At 38.7% G+C, this 25076-nt stretch overlaps 1 protein-coding gene across 1 annotated transcript in view; it reads left to right on the top strand.

Annotated features, from left to right (window-relative positions):
• Window positions 1-22381, top strand: part of LOC126354272 (uncharacterized) — a 113114-nt gene extending 90733 nt beyond the window's left edge. Inside the window, exons 3-4 of the mRNA XM_050003812.1 lie at window positions 21298-21735; window positions 21817-22381. Coding sequence (XP_049859769.1) covers window positions 21298-21735; window positions 21817-22025 — 647 coding nt within the window. The 3' untranslated portion in view covers window positions 22026-22381. The remainder of the gene's footprint in view (window positions 1-21297; window positions 21736-21816) is intronic.
• Window positions 22382-25076: the final 2695 nt, after the last annotated feature.

Raw genomic sequence — 25076 nt, 5'->3', positions numbered from 1 at the left:
AAGTCACCACAGAGATGAATATCGCCATTGGGTTTAGCAACGACAATGACAGGAGAGGACTACTCACTGAAAGTGACAGGAAGCAAGACCTCTGAAGCAGTGAGACGACCCAACTCCCATTTGATCTGATCACTAAGGGCTGCAGGAATGGGCTGAGCCTGAAAAAACTTAAGCCAAAGAGTGGGTTTGAGCATGATATGAGTTTCAAAGCCATTTGCATGGCCTAACCCAGGAGAAAAAAGGGACAATAACGTCATCGACAAGGAATCCAATTGAGCATAAGGAATAGCATCAGAGATGATGTGGGGCAGTGGGTGGAATAATAGAATAGTTGTTTTGTATTTATGCTGTTTGCCATTCTCAACATTGGCTCTCTAACTACAATATTGGCAACCAGAAAGTGATTAGCAAAACGTGAAGCCTGTAATTAGAATTCCTAGTGCCCACTTCATCTGAGAAATACGTTTATAGCTACAGCTTATAGCTCTGAGGAATTAGGAGATTGTCTGGGATTCATAATCAAAAACCATTCTCTCTAAAATGTTCACTATATTCTGAAAGTCACAGACCAAAAAGAAACCACACAATCCAACTACCAGAGCAGTTCAGAGTCTAATGCGCTGATGCCACTATAACTGTTCAAATTAAATGTTTAAGTGAATGCTCGCCATAATTTGATGATAATGTTCATAAAATGCCATGCTAATAATGGTAGAATGTCTGTCCTGCGGCGGCACGTGAAAATACGACATATGCAAACTAAAGATAGATCATTAAAGTTATCCCAGAATTAACACTTCACTCGAAAATGATTTCACGGTTATGCGTATCCCGAGTAACTTATTACAGCATCCAAGGCTGTTTATATCAACGATACCAATGCAACGCGACACCAGGCACAGGCGGTGCGCTAATCGGCATCTGGAGAGAACTGGGGCCTTTTTTTCTCATGCAGCCTTCTTACATATAAAGCCACAGTATGGATGGCTAAGGGAACGCTTGATCAAATCTGCTCTCCCGACTAGCCGCTGGGCTAGTAATGCACCACTTTAAGTTATCGAATAAATCATTGCTTCCTTTGCTGATGGCCGATGAAGCTTTCAATTTAATTGTGCAATCAGCACACAAGTAAGTAATCATAATAAAAGTCTGGCGTGGCTAAGTCAGATATTTTGGGTGAGAGAATTAATTTAATTACACTACACGCAGTAGTTGAGCTCTGAACTTGCTATTTGGAGATACGCTAGAGCTATAGTTTTATAGTTATTCTGTTTAAACTTCTCACATTTTTATGATTATAGCGGATCTCCCTTCTACTTAAATTTAAACATCCTAGCTTTATTTATTCGCCTACTTAATCTATATAGCTTCCTTAATTTCTAAGACAAAAAACCAGAAAATCATGAATTTCAACTTAAATTTTAATTTGTGAGATCCAGAATACTGTTTCTACTAAATTATTATGCAAAAGGAATCTAAATATAAATTTTTAAGTTTCTAGCTCGTTTCTGTTGTGCCAATGATTTTTACAGGAAAACATCCAAATTTCAAAAATGGTTAAAGTTATTGGACTGATATCCAACACATATTGATTTTGTATTACTCCTGACATGTTAGAAACGTTTCAGGTTATTCACTTCATTTTAAAGTATTGCGCAATATTTACGACATCAGAGCTAGTTACAGCGAACTAGGCTGGCACACAATGGAAAGACTGATGTGAATTTTATAAGGCGTGAGTATGCTGCTTCCCTACATCACCCTCTACTTAATTTTTCTGAATGGAAATGAAAAAAATTAATTACAAAAAGGGAAGCAAGAGTACAGTGTAACTCCCTATGAATATTAAAATTGAAATGTAAACATATAGAAATATTAAAAGAAAACTTATTACCTATTTCAATTATTTAAATTGCTGGCATGTTCACTGCCTCTTAAGCAACATTATCACTCAAAATTTAAGCAAAATCAATGAAACACTTTGACATACATATTGCCTTAGACAGACAAACACATAAAAACATGTAAAATTATGAATATCTTAAATCCATTAAATTGTCTGTAAATATTTTTAAATAAACAAATTCAAAGAAAATAACACAGTTATTCATGGTACATAAACAGATAATTATATCTTAGCAGTCATTTCTAAACCTGAAAGAAAATTTCACATATCATGACAATTTCATTTTTACAGATGTGGTTGTAGCCACTTTGGCTGGCGTTCTACACTTCCATTCACAAGGGTAGAGGAGGGGAAGTTGCTATTGTGTGCATCCTTCACGTTCACTCTAAATTACATAGGGAAAGGGGAGGGGTCTCTGTGAGTCGTGTCCAAGTCACTCGACGCTTTCACACAGCTACCAGACTGCCATTATCTGGTTTGTCCTGTAGAACAAACAAAAAGAGTGCCTCAGACTCTGTTCACTTAATATCTAAGGGTGGGTCACAATGAAATGGGGATATATATACATTTTATCTTCCAATATGTTACTGGAACAAAGTTAACAGAACTTTTTCAATTTTACTCTCGCGGTTACTTAACTGTCATAAAATCGGTAAACAAGTGGCTCAAAACCCTATTAGTCACGTACTAGAGAAAATTTTTCCTCAAGGCATACAATCATAAATCCTATTTAATCTCAATTTATTATTTCTGGGCCGGAACTCTGGACCAATGCTCGGTACATTTCTGACAAATCTGTATTTTATTTATTTAACTGACTCATCTTCAATTACCTTATTCTTAGAGATAGTATGAGTATATTCGATTAGTAGTTGTCTTCTCAGCTTCTTTGTACATGTGAGTAACTTGTGGTAATACTACAGTTCTGAGTGTTCAAAACACACTACGTTTAGTTGACTACTAAATCCACTTATTGGTCTTCCGCTGCTGTGTCAGTTCCACATCTGCAATTATGTACTTACGTACTTTGCTAGTGTATGAACTTAAGTAATACTCATTCCATTAAAATTTAAAGCATAGGATAGCACATTTATTTCATATCTATAGTGTATCGCAGCTGATCAGTTTGCTCACGTTGCAATCCATTTCCACTTGATTGGATGCTGAAACCACAGGTAGTCTCTCTCGACCTACCACTAAAGTGAATTAAGTAACTATGGCCAAGCGTATTGCTAAGTTCCTTAAACCTATAGGACACCATGAGCTGCTCTGTCTTATCTAACATAAGGGTACCTATGGTCCCATTCACACCTCCAACTCATAACCTCAATACATGTAGGTGTGTCCTGTCACACACTACACCAAATAACGGCCAGCTCCAACCTTATAAATATTTCAAGGACATGTCCTTCACGTCTCAACCACAAACACTGTTCAATTCTATTACACTGCCATTCCTTGCTACACAAGGTGAGTTCATTCTTACAACTTATCTGCATATTTTTCATAACACTACGCAATCTCTTTTACTATTAATTAGTTAGCTCTACAGCATACAATAGGTTTCACTGCCACTTCAGATCCTGCTTGTACACAAATTTGTATATCTTTTTAAATTACTGTTGGTGGACCATTTCCAATAAAACAACAACTTTGTACTTATAATATTACCAGGGTTCTATACATACTTGTTACTCAAATACCTTTGTATCTTAATTACGTCATACTTCTCTATTGTTTATGTCACTGTTAGGTTTGTCACATTAGGTATTTCCTTCACTAATCGGTGGATAGAATGGTTACAGAACTCATGGCTTGATAGCCATGGCGGAAAATTTTTGTATTGCAAAGAAGGAGTCGAAACTTTGGCTGATAGGAAAGATGAAGAATGAGTGAGACCTGAATAGGAAAGAAGATCTCACACAGCTGGGATTGCACAGCTGCCACACCATGTAGAGGTTACAGAACAACCTCCTCCCTGCAGAATTCATTAGCTTAATGCTGGCTTGATAGTCATACCGGAAGATTTTAGTATTTGAGAGTAAAAGCCGAAATTTTGGTGGATAGGAAAGATGAAGAATGTGTGAGACCTGAAAAGGAAAGAAGATCTCATACAGCTGGGATTGCACAGCTGCCACACTGTGTAGAGGTTACAGAACAACCTCCTCCCTACAGAATTCATTAGATTAATGCTGGCTTGATAGTCATACCGGAAGATTTTAGTATTTGAGAGTAAGAGCCGAAATTTTGGTGGATAGGAAAGATGAAGAATGAGTGAGACCTGAAAAGGAAAGAAGATCTCACACAGCTGGTACTGCACAGCTGCCACACTGTGTAGAGGTTACAGAACAACCTCCTCCCTACAGAATTCATTAGCTTAATGCTGGCTTGATAGTCATACCGGAAGATTTTAGTATTTGAGAGTAAGAGCCAAAATTTTGGTGGATAGGAAAGATGAAGAATGAGTGAGACCTGAAAAAGAAAGAAGATCTCACACATCTGGTACTGCACAGCTGCCACACTGTGTAGAGGTTACAGAACAACCTCTTCCCTACAGAATTCTTTAGCTTACTTTTTCTAAGATTAACAACTTCGTTCCAATATCTCCTATTTTTCAGAACTCGTATAGGCAGCTCCCAAGTTTCATCATTAGTTACCTTCAATAAAAGGTACCATAATTACTCTGGTTATCAGCAAGACCAATTTTAACTGGCTTCTTTGAAAGTCAACAACACTCTGATATTTCGACAAGAAATCTATGCCAATTAAAACCTCAATACTGAGATTGTTTACAATTAAGCATGGATGATCAATTAAATTACCATTAATATCAAAGGGCAGTAAAGCTTCTTGCTTTACCGTTTTTGACACCTTGCCAGTAGCACCAATTATCCTTAGGCCTGATACCCTCATTGCTGTAAGCTTGTCTTTACCAGGTAATGCATCAAAGGAGGACTGAGATATCGCACTCACCTCACTTCCACTGTCTAAGAGACAATGTACATTGATATCCAACATATTCACTATTATTATAGGGTGGCTTATTCTAGGTTGTACAGTTGGTTCCTCAAACTCATCCAATAGTTCCTTTTGGAGATTTGTCTCCAACTAAAGTGATCGACATCTGTCGTCATTACGTCAAAATGTGTAGGGGTTTCCTGAACTACATTTTCAGCTACCTTTTCCAGTCGGTCTTTTAATTTCAAATCAAAACACCGCACGATTTCATTACATTTAGTTTGCTGAACATGACCCAAATTACTGAAGTCTGAGCGATTCTCCACCTCCAGACCGGGCATAACAATAGTTACAGCTAAACCACTTTCACTATTATCGTCGGTTTCCTTCTCCAGTGACTACTGGTCACAGCTACTGGGTTCATCAACCCCCAGCACGCTATCCACTACATTCTCACTTACCTCCTGTCCTAAATCTATTAGTACAGTATCAACATCCTGCACAGGCACTTTAGATAAGAGCACATCATCCTCATCATAAATACAAGCATGAATTTCTTCTGCTTCTTCACCTGACAATCCAGTATTTTGTAGCTCTTTCCTACCGTTACACTGCTGTGCCTTCTCTTTCTCTTCCCACTTAGAAAGTGTCTCTAACATGGTATCTATCAAATACTGTGACTGGTTTAATATTTCTGCAGTATCATTGGATGCTACCCATCATCCGAATCCTCAGTTTGAGTATTCTGATCTGTCATACTAATTACTGTAATTACTGGCTTAGGAAAAGCAACCGCCTGGTGGGTGCCAGTATCCTCATAGACGGGAACTAGTGTTCCAGTCTCTGCCTACTACCGTTACCTTTATTTGCATTATAGTTAACTGGCACAGCATTGCTTTCAACACTGTTGTTTAAAATATTTCGAGTAGATTTCCCCACCATGTTATAGTTCTGGGTGGAGATTTTAATTTGCCGGATATAGACTGGGAGACTCAAACGTTCATAATGGGTGGCAGGGACAAAGAATCCAGTGAAATATTTTTAAGTGCTTTATCTGAAAACTTCCTTGAGCAGTTAAACAGAGAACCAACTCGTGGTGATAACATATTAGACCTTCTGGTGACAAACAGACCCGAACTATTTGAATCAGTTAATGCAGAACAGGGAATCAGCGATCATAAAGCGGTTACTGCATCGATGATTTAAGCTGTAAATAGAAATATTAAAAAAGGTAGGAAGATTTTTCTGTTTAGCAAAAGTGACAAAAAGCAGATTACAGAGTACCTGACAGCTCAACACAAAAGTTTTGTCTGAAGTACAGATAGTGTTGAGGATCAGTGGACAAAGTTCAAAACCATCGTACAATATGCGTTAGATGAGTATGTGCCAAGCAAGATCATAAGAGATGGAAAAGAGCCACCGTGGTACAACAACCGAGTTAGAAAACTGCTGCGGAAGCAAAGGGAACTTCACAGCAAACATAAACATAGCCAAAGCCTTGCAGACAAACAAAAATTACGCGAAGCGAAATGTAGTGTGAGGAGGGCTATGCGCAAGAGGCTTTCAATGAATTCGAAAGTATAGTTCTATGTACTGACTTGGCAGAAAATCCTAAGAAATTTTGGTCCTATGTCAAAGCGGTAGGTGGATCAAAACAAAATGTCCAGACACTCTGTGACCAAAATGGTACTGAAACAGAGGATGACAGACTAAAGACCGAAATACTAAATGTCTTCTTCCAAAGCTGTTTCACAGAGGAAGACTGCACTGTGCTTCCTTCTCTAGATTGTCGCACAGTTGACAAAATGGTAGATATCGAAATAGACGACAGAGGGATAGAGAAACAATTAAAATCGCTCAAAAGAGGAAAGGCCGCTGGACCTGAAGGGATGGGATACCAGTTCGATTTCACACAGAGTATGCGAAGGAACTTGCCCCCCTTGTTGCAGCGGTGTACCGTAGGTCTCTAGAAGAGCGAAGCGTTCCAAAGGATTGGAAAAGGGCACAGGTCATCCCCATTTTCAAGAAGGGATGTCGAACAGATTTGCAGAACTATAGACCTATATCTCTAACGTTGATCAGTTGTAGAATTTTGGAACACGTATCATGTTAGAGTATAATGTCTTTTCTGGAGACTAGAAATCTACTCTGTAGGAATCAGCATGGGCTTTGAAAAAGACGGTCGTGTGCAACCGAGCTCGTGCTATTCGTCCATGAGACTCAGAGGGCCTTAGACACGGGTTCACAGGCAGATGCCGTGTTTCTTGACTTCCGCAAGGCGTTTGACACAGTTCCCCACAATCGTTTAATGAACAAAGTAAGAGCATACGGACTATCAGACCAATTGTGTGATTGGATTGAGGAGTTCCTAGATAACAGAACACAGCATCTCATTCTCAATGGAGCGAAGTCTTCCGAAGTAAGAGTGATTTCAGGTGTGCCGCAGGGGAGTGTCATAAGACCATTGCTATTCACAATATACATAAATGACCTGGTGGATGACATCGGAAGTTCACTGAGGCTTTTTTCAGATGATGCTGTGGTGTATCGAGAGGTTGCAACAATGGAAAATTGTACTGAAATGCAGGAGGATCTGCAGCGAATTGATGCATGGTGCACGGAATGGCAATTGAATCTCAATGTAGACAAGTGTAATGTGATGCAAATACATAGAAAGATAGGTCCCTTATCATTTAGCTACAAAATAGCAGGTCAGCAACTGGAAGCAGTTAATTCCATAAATTATCTGGGAGTACGCATTAGGAGTGATTTAAAATGGAATGATCATATAAAGTTGATCGTCGGTAAAGCAGATGCCAGACTGAGATTCATTGGAAGAATCCTAAGGAAATGCAATCCGACAACAAAGGAAGTAGGTTACAGTACGCTTGTTCGCCCACTGCTTGAATACTGCTCAGCAGTGTGGGATCCGCACCAGATAGGGTTAATAGAAGAGATAGAGAAGATCCGACGGAGAGGAGCGCACTTCGTTACAGGATCATTTAGTAATCACGAAAGCGTTACGGAGATGATAGATAAACTCCAGTGGAAGACTCTGCAAGAGAGATGCTCAGTAGCTCGGTACGGGCTTTTCTTAAAGTTTCGAGATCATACCTTCACCGAAGAGTCAAACAGTATATTGCTCCCTCCTACGTATATCTCGCGAAGAGACCATGAGGATAAAATCAGAGAGATTAGAGCCCACACAGAAGCATACCGACAATCCTTCTTTCCACGTACAATACAAGACTGGAATAGAAGGGAGAACCGATAGAGGTACTCAGGGTACCCTCCGCCACACACCGTCAGGTGGCTTGCGGAGTATGGATGTAGATGTAGATGTAGTTACACATATTTGTTAGGAACAAAATTGTTATCATTTGGATGCCTTTGTTTGTTCGGGTAATTATTTCTCCAATTCCTACCTTTCTTAGGACACCTACTGTTCTGATGTTTACTTTGCCATTCTGCTCATTCTTATAATTACTACTAGTGTTATTAGCATTTCTGTTATTATGTGCTTGCTCCTCATTGGCAGCCACATGCTCTACACATCCCAAATATTCAATGAAACATTCCAGATTGTCTCTAGGGGCAGATATAATTCTAGTTTGCCAATACCGTGGCAGTTTGGCTTCAAGACCTAGTATTATCATTTCAGGTTTTAGCTTCTTGGGCCAAATGTGACAAACATGAGATCCATGACCTGGCAAACTCTTTAATAGATTCCTTGCCTTCATTGATGCGTTTTCCACTCCAAAATTCTCTCAACACTTCATTTTGCTTATTGCTAGACCAATACTCATTAATGAAAGCTGTTTTAAATTCCACTAATGTTTTACACTTCAACATAACATCAGCTGACCAACGCATGGCATCACCCACTAAATGGCTTCTAATAAATGAGATTTTCTCTCATTCACACCAAGTTGGTGGAATCACATCTTCAAAATCATTCCAGAAATCTAGCGGGTGGATATTTTTATCTGGATCGAACCACAAGAACTGCCGACACCCGATAAAAGCGGCGTTTGCAGCTACAACTTGTTGCATACTACCATTACCAGAAGTTACTGAAGCTACTTTACTCTCAATGTTAGCAATGTTAGTACTAATATTTTCTACTCTCATTTCAACATTATCTACGCTTTGCACAATATGAGTAGTATCCGTTTTGATTGCGTCTACTTTTGCTTGACATTTGTTTACTTTTATATTAACATCTTTAAACCTATCTGAGCACAGTTCAGATCCCGCCTCGATCTTTTCTGTTAACTTTTGCTCCAGCTTCGCATCTTCCATTTGGAAGTCTTTGCGAACCTCAGCAACTTCGGATTTCACTGTTTTATACATCTCAGATAACTGTTGAACAACCTTCTTCTTAATATCCTCATGGTTGTAGTCAATTTTATAATTTAAACTGTCCAGATCCTCTTACAACTAATTGCAGCCAGTCTTGAAGGAAGTTTCAAATTCAGCTTTATTGGATTCTAATTTATTGCCCATTGCCTCAAACCATTTATTAAAATTGGCTTGGCAGGCCACAATCCTGTTATTTAACTCAATTATATCAGATTTTAACTCAGCTGTCATTCTAGCATTACTGGCTGACATTTTTGCATTACTGGCAGCTATTGCTTGTAATATTACATTTAAATCAATAGCCCCAGAATCTTTGGGTTGCTCACTAGCTGGCTTTTTATCGCACTCAGGTGTCGCAAAACTAGCTCCAACACCAGAATCATCAAAACTAAATGAAACTTCTGATTGATCAGTCATATCTAACTGCTCCTTTTTAAACTCTACCATCTCTGATGACTGTTTCATTTTTAATTCATCAGAGAAACTATCATCCAATAACTTAACACTTTCTTATTTCTACTTTACTACAGTGGTCTCTACTATTGAATCATTGCCCTTTTTCACACTGTCAGGAGACACTAGTTTGGATTTCACTTTAACATTACTATTTTCATGAGACATAGGTCCTGATTTAGTTTTAACTTCTGTTTCTTTTTGCGGTTCCATCGCTGACAGTCTTTTAGTGCAGGTTAGTAAAAGTTTTAACAGATTTTCGCTTAACTTAGTTCCTTCTGCACGACGTATGGCATTGCCGGCACAGCGTACCAGGATTTCTGATGTGACATGGCATGTTGAACTGCAGATGGTACCTCGACAACTGCTGTGTTGTGGGCGTAGCCCGCAACAGCATACATGGCTTCGGTCGCTCCGATGGATGACTGTGGTGCGGAGAGACTGACTTCTCGCGATGCCAGCAGTGGAGCTAGGCTCAGCGCCAGCTCCGTCAATCCAGATGTGTTGTTAATCCAATAGCGTTGTCCACATGCACACGTAACACTGTATATCACTGTTCCATTGCTCAGTTGCGTGTTACATTTCACTTCCAAATCTGAATATTTAAAAATCAGTTTCACTTTTACTCAGTTTCTTTCCCGGTCAATGCACCATATGTGGGGCAGCGGGTGGAATAATAGAATAGTTGTTGTGTATTTATGCTGTTTGCCGTCCTCAACACTGGCTCTCTAACTACAATATTGGCAACCAGAAAGTGATTAGCAAAACGTGAAGCCTGTAATTAGAATTCCTAGTGCCCACTTCATCTGAGAAATACATTTATAGCTACAGCTTATAGCTCTGAGGAATTAGGAGATTGTCTGGGATTCATAATCAAAAACCATTCTCTCTGAAATGTTCACTATATTCTGAAAGTCACAGACCAAAAAGAAACCACACACTCCAACTACCAGAGCAGTTCAGAGTCTAATGCGCTGATGCCACTATAACTGTTCACATTAAATGTTTAAGTGAATGCTCGCCATAATTTGATGATAAATGTTCATCAAATGCCATGCTAATAATGGTAGAATGTCTGTCCTGCGGCGGCACGTGAATATACGACATATGCAAACTAAAGATAGATCATTAAAGTTATCCCAGAATTAACACTTCACTCGAAAATGATTTCATGGTTACGCGTATCCCAAGTAACTTATTACAGCATCCGAGGCTGTTTATATCAACGATACCGATGCGACGCGACACCAGGCACAGGCGGTGTGCTAATCAGCATCTGGAGAGAACTGGGGCCTTTTTTTCTCGCCCAGCATTCTTACATATAAAGCCACGGTGCGGATGGCTAAGGGAACGCTTGATCAAATCTGCTCTCCCGACTAGCCGCTGGGCTAGTAATGCACCACTTTAAGTTATCGAATAAATCATTGCTTCCTTTTCTGATGGCCGATGAAGCTTTCAATTTAAATGTGCAATCAGCACACAAGGAAGTAATAATAATAAAAGTCTGATGTAGCTAAGTCAATTATTTTGGGCGAGAGAATTAATTTAATTACACTACACGCAGTAGATGAGCTCTGAACTTGCTCTTTGGAGATATGCTATAGCTATAGTTTTATAGTTACTCTGTTTAAACTTCTCACATTTTTATGATTATAGCGGATCTCCCTTCTACTTAGGTTTAAACAGCCTAGCTTTATTTATTCGCCTACTTAATCTATATAGCTTCCTTAATTTCTAAGACAAAAAACCAGAAAATCATGCATTTCAACTAAAATTTTAATTTGTGAGATCCAGAATACTGTTTCTACTAAATTATTATGCAAAAGGAATCTAAATATAAATTTTTAAGTTTCTAGCTCTTTTCTGTTGCGCCAATGATTTTTACAGAAAAACATCAAAATTTCAAAGAAGGTTAAAGTTATTGAACTGATATCGAACACATATTGATTTTGTATTACTCCTAACATGCTAGAAACGTTTCAGGTTATTTACTTCATTTTAAAGTATTGCACAATATTTATGATGTCAGAGCTAGTTACAGCGGACTAGGCTGGCACACAATGGAAAGACTGATGTGAATTTTATAAGGCGTGAGTATGCTGCTTCCCTACAATGATATTGATAGAGTCATCTATGGAGAACCCAAAAACGTGAAAGGTATCGAAACCAAAAAGATTCTATGCATTACACTGGTCGACCACAAATATGGGAACAGTGCAAATGATGGATTTGTAAGATACCTCAGCATGAAATTGTCCCAAGAGAGAAATCTTCTGTTTATTGTAGGTCCGTAATTGCTGAGTGACAGGTGATAGAAGTGTAGAACCCAACTGAAGATACGTCTGAGAATTAATTATAGTGGCAGCAGAACCAGTATCCACCTGCATGCGAACATCCCGACCAAGGATTTGGACAGTGAGGAATAACTTCCCTGAAAGGGAAGAAGTGCAATTGACAGACAACACAGAAGCAGAATCAGTGTCGTGGTCATGAACATCATGTATGCGGTCGGATTTGCGAACGGCAGACACATGACCCTTCTTTTTGTAATTGTGACACACGGCCCAATGTTTGGGACAATCCTCCCACGAATGTTTCGTAAAACACCGTGGACATGAAGGAAGTTGTTGGGGGTTTTGCTGCAGTTCCTTAGGGGGTTGTTTATGGTTGGGCCGAGGCTGCATGTGGGAGCGTACTGCAGCCACATCAGCCAGCGGGGATGCACCTCACATGTCGCCAACAGCGCACAGAAGTTGTTTTTCCTCGACATCACCCCACACCTCTATTTGTGCCCCAGTGGCGCGAGAAATTTCAAAAGACTGTGCAATGGATAGGACTTCATCTAGAGTCGGATTTGCCAACTGAAGAGCACGTTGCCTCACTTCTTTGTCAGACGCCGACCAGATAATAGCATCCCGTACCATGGAATCGGCATAGGATTCTTTGTGAACATCAGTAACAAATTGACACTTTCGACTGAGGCCATGAAGTTCAGCAGCCCAAGTGCCATAGGATTGATGCGGTTGTTTTTAACAATGATAAAAGGCAACACGAGAGGCTACCATATGCGTTTGCTTTTGAAAATAGATGGACAGAAGTGAGCACATTTCAGCAAAGGACATAGACGCAGGATCTTTCAAAGGGGCCAATTGCGACAACAACCGATACATTTGAGGTGAGATGCATGAAAGAAACAGACTTACAGGTTTGTTTGTCCATGACATGAAATGCCAAGAAGTGCTGTCGAAGATGTTTTTCATAATCAGACCAGTCTTCTGCCGTCTTGTCGTAAGGAGGAAAAAGAGGTATAGACAATGACGAGAAACACCCTGCATTTGATGCCACAACAAAATCGTGAATCGCCGATGTTAGAAGAGTTTCCTGTTCAATGAGAACTTGGAATAGTTGCTCAACAGTAGCCACGGAAACCTGTAGGCCAACGATGAAAAGGAAAAATCCCATCCTCGTTGCCAATTGTTATAACGTCAAGTTGAACACATATATTTCAAAAAGACGCAACACATATAAGTCACTGAGCAAGTTGACAAAGCAAGACATGTGAACACGGTAACATTTGAATGAGCACTGAGTCCAAGTCTAGTGGCCGCTGGCTGGCTGGCCGCTTAGGTGGCGAGGCTGCTGCATGGCTGGCAGACAGCGCCGCATGTAGAGGACACACGTCATTGCGCGGCGGCACTTTGAATGATCAGCGAGCCACAACAAAAAGCATGGGTGAAGTTAGGAAAAAACCATGCTCTTACTTTATAGCATACATAAAAATTCAAGCATACAAGACACTAAACAATGGGAGACTTATTATAATTCACATCAGAAATGTAAAAAATGTGATAAATCTTAGCATCTCTAGATAAAAAAACGAAAAACCTGTCTGCAAACATTCATAGAAGCGGCTCCAAATAAGTGTAAGGCGCCATGGAAAGTCACAGAATGCTCTAGGGCATACTTTTTAAATTCAGACAAAGATATAGCACACAATGATCAGATCCATCTACAAAGGACTTGCTTAGTGCTCCACTACGTTATATAATCTCTTCTGCTGGATTACAGTTACTATACTTGAAATTATAAAAATGTTGTCCAAAATCCGAAGTTATGGACTTTTAGTGGTTGTCCACTTATGGTATAAAAAACAATAAACCTAATCTCTGAATGAGAAGCTTTTATCTTTTTTAAAAAAATTAGTGACTGGAGTCTTTCCTAATCAGCTAAAAATTTCAAAAGTTATCATAATATTTAAAAACAGTGGTCAACAACTGCCACAAGGCTCCTGTCCACTCTTAATTATGCCAGTGTTTTCAAAGATATTTGAGTCATTAATTTATAGCCAATTAAGTAACGGTTTTGAGCACTACATCATGTTGTGTGAGAATCAGTTTGACTTCTGAAATGGTAGAAATACTACAACAGCTACTATAGAAATTGTGAGTCAAGTACTAAAGTGCTTGAAAGTAAGAACTTGATGTCACTTGATTAATGTAATGTAAGCAAAACACTGATTGCTCTCCATCTGATATTGTGTTAACAAAACTGGAGTTCTGCATTGTAAGTAATCTCACAATGGTGGTAATTGCTATCTGTTTTGATAACAGAAAACAGTTTGTCTCAATGAGAAATAGATGTTCCCCATCATTTGATAGTAACACTGGATTTTCACAGTGTTCTATCCTTGCATCATTCTTCCTCAGTACTGCAATTAATGATGTGCCCCATGATGTAGCCCAGTGTGTTATATGCTATGTTGATGCATGATGTTTCTTACCACACATTAGGACATTGAAACTCTGAATCTGATAACAAGGGAATCTCTTGATTCCACACTGAAATGGTTTACTGCCAAAAAACTCCTCTAGAGTAAGATAAAACTCAACAACTATTTTTGAGGTTATCAAAGAATTCTGAAACTAAAAATGTTAAAACTCTTAAGTTAGGTATCCACATTGATCCAAAATTCCATTGAGAGGAGCATATCAATGACGCTTGTGAAAGGTACCCCAGGCAACTTACCTCCTGTGGAAATAAAGAAATATGGTGAGCAGTCATATATTAAGTTGTCCACAACTATGGTGGTGTTCTCTATTGCTGATTTATGGTGCTTTTCTAATTGTATGTACAGTTCATGTTTCACTCGTTGTGTGCTGACAGGTCTCCCTCTCTCCACTATGTAGGCAGCTCCTCACTCACAATATAGCTCCCATGCCCCTTCAGTATTAAGGTCGATTACTGCGTCATTGGAGGAACCCATCATGTTGAGGATCCTGTGGATGTTGTGGAAAATTTGTTTGAAACCTCATGGGGCAGACATTGCCTAACTGTTCCCTAATGCCTTTCAAACATGGTAAATGCTCTAATGGAAGCTTCTCATCCTTGCCTTCTTCTCTTACTTGATTCCAGTTGGCCTTGGCTGTCTTTCTTATAATGTCATTTATCATCCCCCTTGGTGTTAAAGGTATGGTGTAGCTCCCAGACTTCATCTTTGACACAAGTGCTGTTCAACATAGAATGATAATAGTCTTTTTACGGTCATAATTTCTCATACTAAAATTTAATCATATGATACCCTGTTAGCTTAATGTGCAACACACACGCCATAGTAGTTTCATTGTTGGGACTCCTGGTTGCCACCTGCGATAGGCAGGCAAGGTCAGACATGTTCAGTATTGCCTACTGCTGCAATGGAGGTAACATGCAAGGAACAATATACAGCTTTGAAATTCTGCTTTCGTCTAAAACAATCTTCAGCTGAGGACTATACAATGTTACAGGGGGGCTGTGGATAGTCTGTTCTTCTCTACAGCACAGCTCAAAGAGGTTTAAAGTATTTAAAGAGGGGAGACAATCAATTTTAAAGGCAGGTAGACCCGGTGCTTCAGTTACTGATCTCTCGGAAGAAAACATCAACACTGCTGCTGTCATTGTAAGAGGATTGATGAATTACCTTAGAATCACTTTCTGAAATACTGAACATTTCATTGGGTGCCACCCACATGTTGGTGACAGAAAAATTACAAATGACATGTGTTTGTGCATGACAGGTTCCAAGACAAAAGGACATTCGTGATCACGACTGCAGGCAGTTAAAGTTGATGTTAGAGGAAGATCCAGAGTTTCTCTCAAATGTAATCACTGCTGATGAAACTTGGGTACATCATTTTAATCCTGAGACCAAACAGTAAAGCTCAGTGTGGAAATTTCCTTCATCACCAACCTCCAAAGAAACAAAAGTGGTTGCTTCTGTTGGGAAAGTTATGGTCATCTCATTCTTTGATATTCATGGAATGGTTTATCAGCATGTTGTACTTGCACACACACTGGTAACTGGACAATGCTATAGGGATGTCCTGAAAACAATGCAAGTCCATATCAGGTGCAAAAGACCCATTTCCATGAATCTGGCTGGATGCTGCACCATAATAATGCCTGGCGACATATTGCCAATGTTATTGCTGAATATCTTGCAAAAATCAACGTGAAGTGTATCCCTCACCCTGCCTATAGTCTGGATTTAGCCTCATGCGAATTTTTTCTATTCCTATGAAGAAACACCTCTGTGGGAGGCATTATAAATCATCAGAAGCAGTGGTGAAGACTGCTGAGGCAATTTTAAAGGACATCTCAAAAAATTGTTTCCAGGATGTATTTGAAGACTGACAGAAATGCTGGGACAAGTGCATTGTATTCATGGGAGATTCCTTTGAGAAGGACCATCAAAATTATGAGGATGAGTAGAGATATGTTGTCAAAAAAAAAAAAAAAGTTATGATCATTCTTTACTGAACAGCCCTCGTATTCTTTCAGGTAGATAGCAATGGACTCTTTGGTCTACCCATTTGCTGCCGACATTTTCAGGGAAACTTTTGAGCATAACATCCTAGCTTTTGCACAATTACTCCCCCCTTATTGGCTACAGTATGTAGACGACACATTCATTATCTGACTACATAGAGAATTGGAGGTGGGAAGCTTCCTTCAGCATTTAAACTGCCAACATGAGAATATACAGTTCACACACGAAACTGAAAACAATGGGATGTTACCATTTTTTGATCTGAAGGTAGGTAGAACCACTGATAGCAGACTGGGACACAAAGTGTACCAGAACCCAATCCACAGAAATGGGTACCAGCATGTGGAGAGCTACCATCACCGAGCCCAGAAGTATTCTGTTTTGCATGTGCTGATGGCCTGTGTCTGTCGGATAAGTGATACCAATAATATCAAAGAAGAATTGTGGGAGTTACACTATACTTTTCATGCCAGTAGGTATGATAACAACATTATAAGAAGGCAGCCAACGCCAACCAGAATCAAATAAGAGAAGAAGGCCACGAAGAAAAGCTTGATAGTGCACTTACTACATGTGAAGGGTATTATAACAGTAAGGTAACATCCACCAACAAAGAGGTTCCAGACTGACTTTCCACAGCAACAACAGGATCTACAATAGTTTCCACCAAGGATACAATGAACTATCTTGATACTGCAGAAGTATGTGAGCTACATTGTGAGTGTGAAGCTGCCTACATAGGTGAGACAGGGAGACTAGTCAGCACATGAGTAGTGGGACACAAATGCTACTTGCAATTAGAAAAGCACCATAAATCAGTGACAGCAGAACGCCACCATAATTGTGGATAGCCTGTCATGTTCCAGGAAGCCTGCGTCCTGGCAAAATAGTCAAGGATGTGGCAACAGAAAATACGAGAGGGGGCTGAAATTATTAAGCAGTCTGACAACATTATAAGAGAGGCTACAAACTTCCAGGGCTCCTGCTACCCCAGTCTAATGGGCCACAAGCACTCATGGGGCAGAAGTGGCACTGACTGTGGATGTGACAGCCTAAACAAACAGCTATAGAGGAACTGTCAGTGTATATCTGTGCACACCAGGAAGAAAACATGCCCATCAGAAGTGAGGTGCTGCTTTGTAGGCTGGAATCAGTCATATATAAACCAGATAGTCCATGAATAGCATCCAGGCTACCCTCTCCCTCTCATCATGAATGACCTATTGTATTCCAGGTCCAACAAAGTTCAGGAGAAATGACATATTGACACTGATGGTTTGTAATAAGCAGAGTACCTTTCCTCCAATAAAAATATACATGAAATGTATTCACAGTTGTGAATATGGATAACTATCAGCTGTATAATGTAATGACAACAGGAAAATGTATGCCAGACTGGTACTTGAACCCATGTTTCACTCTTACTGTGAGCAATCACTTTACCATTAGGCTATCCAAGCATGACTTATGGCCAGACCCAAACTTCCATATGTCATCAACCATGTGTTAACAACCTGTACTTGTACATTCATGTGAATATTTCCACACAGGGGAGACATTGTAATTGAAAGTCACTTGCCTGGTGTTAGTGGACAAATACTATGTTGCAGTGGCATGCATGACAAGGAATTTTGCATCATATTTCTGAACAAAACAGACACTGCAATATTGTACTTATCTGCAACACCAGACAAGTAACTTTCAATTAAAATGTCTCACCTGTTCATGAATGTACTAGTACAGGTTGTTGACACGTAGTTGACAACATACAGAAGTTTGGGTCTGGCTTGAGTCATGCCCGTATAGCGTATAACCTAATGGTAAGGTGGCTGCTGGCAATAAGCAGGAAACCTGAGTTCGGATCCCAGTCCAGCACAAGTTCTCATTGCCATAATTCTGTTATGTAGGTAATGGTTGTCCATATTTGCAAATATGAATACATTTCATGTACTTCATAATGATTGTAGACCCTCAGTGCCTGTTCCTTCAGACACACATGCATGTCTGAAGGAGTTTTGCACCATATTTCTGAACCCACTGCAATGTTGTATCCAGTAAAGACAGTCTTGTCCTAAGGAAGGCCACTGAAATATAGCCAAAATGTTGGTTTTATAGTTTGTATTTAAAGTATTTTGCACAGTGTCATGGTACATCACCCTGAAGAATTTAAATCATCATGGTGAACACTATTTATATTCATGTGATTTACTTTGGATTCTTCCAGTAACATATTTCTTATGGCATGCTTGTGTAAGGACATTCTCCTCACGTCACCAGTATTAAAATAATAATAATAATAATAATAATAATAATAATAATAATAATCCAACTGGCTGAGGAAGTCAAGGACATGTGGCATCAGGATAAAGTTGACATTATACCAATTATACTATCAACTACAGGAGTCATACCACACAATATCCACCAGTACATCAACACAATATAGCTACATCCAAACGTATATATATACAACTACAGAAATCTGTTATTATTGATACATGTTCAATTACCCGAAAGTGTGTAAATGCAATGTAACATATACCGTACAGTTAAAAGGAAGTCACGCTTCATCAAGGTCTGTGTCGCTTACCATTTTTAACCAGACATAACGTCTGAGAAAGGAAAGACTAATAATAATAATTATGTAGTGTAGTGTCTCTGAAGGGTCCTGTGGAGCACTGTCGTCCTTTCTTTACAAAGTTGAGAGTAGTAACAGTTATCAGTTATAAATTTATGATTGTGCTGTTTAGATCAAAAGAATAACAGAGAACTTACAGTCAGGGAAGAAATTCATCAATATGACACCAGAGCTAAAACAAATTTGGATTTTCCTAGGTAGAGATAAGCAAATACGAGTTACTTACACAAATTATAGCCTGTCAGAACATTCAACAAATTGTCACTCTCTGCTTGGTCTCATCTCTGATGCATTTTTAAAATGAAATAGTGTAAATGGCTATCACATGGCCCATTTTATAACTACAAAGAATTGTTGATATGCCATATAGTGACATTTAGGATTTTTATTGTGTTATAGTATACTTGTGCATTACATTAATATGTGCTCCACCGGTGGTAACACTAGCTAATGAGAATGTTGTGACAATATTCTTGTGTTCATTACTATGTACTTTATGAATGGTGACATTATATTTTAAGAATTATAGAGTATTTAAGAATTTTTCTTCACTGTACTTGCATAAATCAATCTCATGATACTTGCACACATTATTATGAATAGCATCACTGACAAAGCCTATTTCATTGCAAGAAGCCAACATCCAATAAAGATTCTTGATTCTTAATTATCCCAACAAATTTAAATATTAAAATATTGGTGATAAATCATAAAAGTATTCAAAAACAGTGATAGTTTGAAACAAGTAAGCAGTGGAACTCACATGATAGCATATTCTTAAAGTTGTCTATCTGAAACCAATAGTAGTGAGACCATCAAGATGAAGAAAAGTGTTTACCAAATTGACAGGATACAGAGAAAGTGGGGTGCAATAATCTAATTATTCACTGCCAAACATGTCCATAAAAGTGGTCAAACATTTAGTGAAAACCTTAGTTAACTAGTAAAAATGTTTCTCCACAGTGCCATATTGGAAGCAGTTATAGCCAGTCTTTATAGACTGGAAAAGTAAGTAACAGGAGTAAAAAATAGGACTAAAACTTCTTGTGAAACTGCTGTGAGAGGCTTGTCCAAAAATTAGCACAAGTAACCTTTGATGCAGATATATTAAAAGGCTTGAAAATAAATACAGATCTGAAATGTATGTGGATATTCAGGAATGGATTATGATCCAACTGTATAAAATGTTATCCCATAAATATGGATGACTGCCATAAGAAGTACAAAAGATGAGAAATCAGTGAACTGAAAACAGGAGGTACCCATGTTACTATTCAGTCATGAGGCAGAAGCATTTGACTGTGGCATGGAACATTCAAGTGAATAGTTCTTCAGTCATTGCAAAAACTGTATCTTTTAAGAATGATTAAAGGTGGCAAATAAGCAGTATGTAAATCCTTCAGTATCTATAATTGTAAAATATCAAGGTAGAAACATGGAATGAATGTTAACACTGTCAGCTGCATCAAGACTGGTGTCCAGTTGTTAGCTCTATATGAAAAGTTATTTCATGAAGATTAAAGTACAAAATGTTTAGCTCATTCTGTTGACTGATGAATGACAATGGTATCAGCAATATAGGCTACTTCAATTAAAATAACTTTATGGTTAATCTCTTAGCAACTTGAGTGGTGGGGCTGGGCATTAGCCAATCTCTCTCTCTCTCTCCTCTCTCTCTCTTTCTCATACACACCATTGATGATTGCATGAGCACTCTGCTCCCCAGACCCAGATGTAAGTCAATCACACATAGTTACTTTAATCAAAGTCTGGGGATGGTTTCATTGAATTTTATATTATTTCATAATCTATACAACTGAAGGCCATAAGAAGACAAGAAGAATAACCAGTCCTTATAGTTAATAGCACCAGTACAGTGTTCCCTGTTTTATAAGAAAATAGTCTCATCTTGAAATGGCTCTGCATAGTAAAATAATTTCTATTAGAACTGGTTGAATGTTGTTCTTCAAATCAGTACAGCTGTTGATTGCTCTCCCATTTTTATGCACAAGGTTATATCTCAATTTTATTCTTCCTACATATTCCTTTCACACTATCATCCCGTAACAGTAAATATTCTTACATTAACTATAAAGTCACTGTGAAAATTGTTTGAATTGCAGTTTCAGATACTGTAAAAACTGTTTTTAAGATACATATTTTTTTTCTATTTAGGTGGAAGAACAGCACGAAAACCAAGAGAGAATTGTAGGTCAGCAATTGAATCGGCAATGGATTTGATTAGCAAGCGGAACATACAACAACCTAATGTTAATGGAAGCTTTCTAGATCTTGCTGGTTATGCTCTTCATCAGCCACTCCGTTCAGCACCATATGATATGTACGTGACTGAAATGCGCATAAAAATGCCAGCTCAAGCAGTTTGGTTTGAGGTTGAACATTGCCACTGGGAGCCTCGTAAACGTACACTAGAAACTCGTCTAGGTTTTTCGGAGCTCAGTGTTACAGGTGCAGTGAAATTATATGAGGGAGATTTCATAAAAAACACACCACATCCATTGCCAACTGATGTCTGTAATGTTACGATGCGCATGAAACGAGCTGGACTGCAGATTGCTGCTCAGCCACGCATATTGTCCAGTAGTAACAGAGGTATTGCAGATATAGCTATGGACAGTCAGTTTTTGCAACCTGAATTTGTGAGTGTATATGTTTACGGCTGTCATCCTCCAGGACGAGAGCACCGTGAGGAGACAGTTATAGGAGAAAAGCAAAATTCAGCAAAAAACCGTGCTACTGAAGATACAACACAAGAAATGGAAGAAGTGTTTCTAAAAGGCATTCAGTCACTTCTCAAGACTTATCTGGGGAAGCAGCTTCAGCAGACTATGAAGAACATTGTTATGAGAAATATGGGCTACACTGTTTCATATGGAAGGTAGTGATGTAGGTTCACAGTTATTAAATGTTATCATACCTACATATTTTAACTATAAATACACCAAGTATCAGTGGTTTACTTTTTTAAATATGTGCTATGAGAATGACTTGCATACATGAACAGTTTGATAAATTTTCAGATTTCATTTTGATTATATGTTTAGATCTTTGAAAATTACAGTATCTACTTAAGTCATACCACTATGTCTCTAAGAACTTGGTCTTAACCAGTCAGTGCTTTCTGCTAAAATGAAAAAACAATGTATTGAAACATGTGAATAGTAATTTCAGATTTTCCACATGTATCACAGCTAATGACTTTGTCTCAAGCCTAATAAAGTCCAGTTTAGATGAAGTAGCTGTTGGTGCTTATTGATAGCAAGCAGTATTAGTTTATTTTCCAGAATGTTGTTTCGCTTTTACAGTATCATCTGTGTCATAAATCATTCTTATTTGTAAAAGTTTTCCTCTCTAAGCAAATATTTTAATGTGAAGAAAAGTCCGTATTATCTGTTGAATCTGTTTTACCTTGAGAGAATTTGTACTTTCACTCTCTGTTTGAGTGTTATCTTCCAGGGCAATGTGCCTAAAAGAAATACACTTTTATTCATCAAAAGTGAACATGAAGGCTAGGCATTCAGTTTGAGTTAAATATTTTTGAATTAGGGTGCGTCATTATGAAACACTGAAACAAGTAAAATGCTAACATTTCAATGAACTTTAGTGTGCCCTTTTCAGGGGCAATGAAATGCTGGATTCTGATTGTCATTTTCCACTGTATACTGATTTGTTTTGGTTGTCAGGTAGCAACTAAAGTCACATTCTGGGATGCCATGGGAAAATTCAAAGGGGTTGCTACACAGTGGGGAGTGGGTGTATAGCAACTGTACAGAGCTGTGCTGGCATGTGACTGGTAGACCGTAATGAATCATAATCTTGATACCAGAGGTAGTGATTTTGGTGTAACACTGACATTGATGCTGAATGGCTGTCCTCCGGTACCTGCTCATTTATATTATTGGAACTTGATCATATGAAACTGCTAGCTGGGCAACACATGCAGCTCAGTGGACTATGATCACTGGCAGCCAGACCATCAGGAACTTGTATCCATCCTCCCTGTTCATGCTATTAGGGTGTTTAATTAATTTGATAGCCTCTTTTATTTTTCGTTGCTATATCAGCAGCTGCCAAGAAAGCATACAAAGTTATCCAAAAACAGTATTTCAACAGAATAAATCATGGACCTCAACAATCCTCAGATCTTGTGGTGCTCTGAAATATTGGCTTAATTCTTCCACAGCACAGCATCTTCCCTTTACGGTCGGTGAGGCCTCTTACATAAGATAAGTGAACAACAGCTACAGCTTATTCTGTTCCTTTGTCTGTTTTATTTTGCTGTACCTCTTAGCTCATTGTATGTTCTGGTTGGTATATCCATTTGCACAGATTATTGTCTGGAGGTCATTTATTTCATGTTGAATGTTGTCAGCATCATTAATCTGGTGAATATGGGCTGTCAGCATATATAGTGTGACTTTTTTGTGCTAGAAGGTGGTGCAACTCTGCACTCAGATATCTGTTGATGTGTGTCACTTTTCTAAACATTTAATGTGTTGCTACATGTTCTATACACTTTTATATCCAGAAAAGGAATCACTCCATTATTTTCTTTCTCTAGTGTGAATAGTATGTTTTTACGTAAGCTGTTGAGGTGCTGATGAAATTTGCATAGTTATGTTTTCCTGTGCAGCCATATGATGAATGTGTCATCCACATACCTCAGTCAACAATGTGGGCCCAGTAGCATGGAACATCCTGTTGTCCATTCAGAAATTTTTATGAATACATCAGCTTCCACAGGTGAAAGGGGTGAGCCCATAGCCACTCTGTTTGTCTGCTCCTACAACTTGCCCTGCCAACGAAAATATGTTGATGACAAGCACAGCTGCACCAAGTCTCATATATCTAGTTGTATTTGCTCCTGTAAGATGTTAATGGTTTCAAATATAGGCACTTGTGTAAAAGCTGACAATTAGATCCTTACCTAGTGTTTTCTGTTTTCATATTATTCTGCTGAATTGTGTGGATCCATTAACATAACACTTTGTGAAGCCAACCAGGTGGCATAACTTGTGAGTCAGATGTTTTGTCAGACAATGTAGAGCTTGCCTAGTACAGTGGTGCGGGTCTCCCATATTGTTCCCCATTCCCCTATGCTTTGTCAAGGAGTATGGGACTTCACAATCATCATCATCATCATCATCATATGGGCGAACTGGTCCCACAGATGATCAGGCTTACAGGATGGCCTTCCATATGCACCTTTTACCCAACATATTTTTTGTGGCTTTGGAACTTTCAACATGAGCCTGTTTGCTGTATCAGCATTAATTCTAGAACACTTTATTAGAGATTGTGTCTGTCTTACTATCTTTCCTGTGATGTAACTTTTCAATTCTTTGTGCATGGGATCACTCAGTAACTCAATCATTTTGGCTTCATACAACATAGTGTCCGCTATTACTGTGCCATTTCTAATGTCCACATGTAAAATTATGATATTGTTATTCCTGAGTTCACTTCGGGTGACTGTATCTTCAACAGATATATTCTGAATCCAAGGCTTTACATGTTGCAGTATCTGTTCCCTGTCAGATCTCCTCTGCTTCTGCTTGAGGCAATTCCTGGAACAACACTTTAATGGTTTTGATAAAGTCCTCTGATGGCATGCACTGTATAGTTTAAACTCTCAGACAGCACATCTTCAGCTGTCTTGCTGATAGTATGCATTGAAAGATTCACACAGTGTGAGAAGGATCCAATTTCAGCTTAGTATTTCTTTTCAGCTTAGCATTTATTTTCAATTCTGTGAGCTCTATAAATTTCCTCTGCTGATGGCTTCTTACTGCTTTTTTTATGCTTAGCCTGGCTTGTGCATTATTTTTCAACATTTTCTGTGTTGATTGCCAATCATTTGAGTACCATCTTATTGTTAGAATCCAAGATGGAAAGTAGGTGGTGGTCTTTCCTTCAGAAGTGAAAGGCAAACA

The sequence above is a fragment of the Schistocerca gregaria genome, chromosome 3 (assembly GCF_023897955.1).
Source record: "Schistocerca gregaria isolate iqSchGreg1 chromosome 3, iqSchGreg1.2, whole genome shotgun sequence".
Classification (NCBI taxonomy): Eukaryota; Metazoa; Arthropoda; class Insecta; order Orthoptera; family Acrididae; genus Schistocerca; species Schistocerca gregaria.
This window is presented reverse-complemented; position numbering and strand designations above follow the sequence as displayed.